The 1,020-nt window shown below is 55.1% G+C and overlaps 1 protein-coding gene across 1 annotated transcript in view; it reads left to right on the top strand.

The window, feature by feature from the left end:
- Positions 1-1,020, top strand: part of TSPAN3 (tetraspanin 3) — a 28,457-nt gene that overhangs the window by 389 nt on the left and 27,048 nt on the right. The window contains exon 2 of the mRNA XM_008055409.2: positions 765-1,018. Within this exon, the coding sequence (XP_008053600.2) occupies positions 765-1,018 (254 nt within the window). The remainder of the gene's footprint in view (positions 1-764; positions 1,019-1,020) is intronic.

Raw genomic sequence — 1,020 nt, 5'->3', positions numbered from 1 at the left:
AAAAAAAAAAAAAAAAAAAAAAAATCCAATCAAAGAGGGAGTGCAAGATTGCAATGGCAGAAAAGAGTGAAAGAAGGTAGTTTAGCGTGTGGCTGAGAATATGCTTCTGCACTGGATCTTCTACTCTGTGTGACTCTGAATAAGTTTCTTAACCTTTCCAAGTCTCAATCACTCCATCAATAAAATAAGGCTCAGAACCATAGCATCTTCCCTCTAAGCTGTGGGGGTTAAATGAACTAATAGAGCCTGGTACGGGGGGTAAGCGCTCAGTCATTGCTCACTGCTGTGATGAATCCAGGAAGAAGAATGTGAAGTGTTGAATGTAAAAAGATGTTTCATCGTTGTGAGTCTTGGTCCAAAATGTACTCTCCTGGAATAGACCCTGCTCCCAGCCACTAACCCACACGAGCATACCTCTTGCCAACCCCACCCCCCGCCTTTCCTCCCTTCTGATAGTCCAGCGTCTGGCACAAGTTCTTCAAGGCATTTGTTGATGTTCGCTGCACTAACAGCGCTCCCTGGTTATTACCTGGTCAGGAAATTCTCCATGTAGATTGGGAGAGGTAATGTCTCCGACTTTCCTAGGACAGGGTGGGCTAGGTAGAAAGACAGCGCGTCGCGGGCTCTGAATCATCTACAAGGCTGGCATAGTAAACATAACAGGAGGGGCGTGGGTTTGGTCCACCAAATCTCCCTTAAGAGACATCTGCACCCAAGGGCGGTCAAAGGCCAAGAGAAGGCGCTGAGCCTTCGGCTCCTTTAAGAGGAGTGGCCTCACGGCAGCCTCCGCAAGGGTGATTGGCTGAGGCGGCCGTCAGCGGGGCGCGAGGGGCGGGCCTCGGTTGCTAGGGAGCGGCGCGGGGGACCCGAGGGCACTGCGGCGGCTGCGCGGAGGAGCGCGGCGCTCGCTGGGGTCGGGGCTGCGCGCCGGCGCGGGGGCTGCGGGGAGCGCAGCCGCCATTGCCGCCTCGCTCGGGGCCTCCGCGGCCGCCGGCACCATGGGCCAGTGCGGCATCACGT

The sequence above is a fragment of the Carlito syrichta genome, unplaced genomic scaffold (assembly GCF_000164805.1).
Source record: "Carlito syrichta isolate Samal-C Ts95f unplaced genomic scaffold, Tarsius_syrichta-2.0.1 Scaffold81549, whole genome shotgun sequence".
Taxonomy (NCBI): domain Eukaryota; kingdom Metazoa; phylum Chordata; class Mammalia; order Primates; family Tarsiidae; genus Carlito; species Carlito syrichta.
Note: the sequence above shows the minus strand (reverse complement) of the source record. Positions and strands in the feature narration are given on the sequence as shown.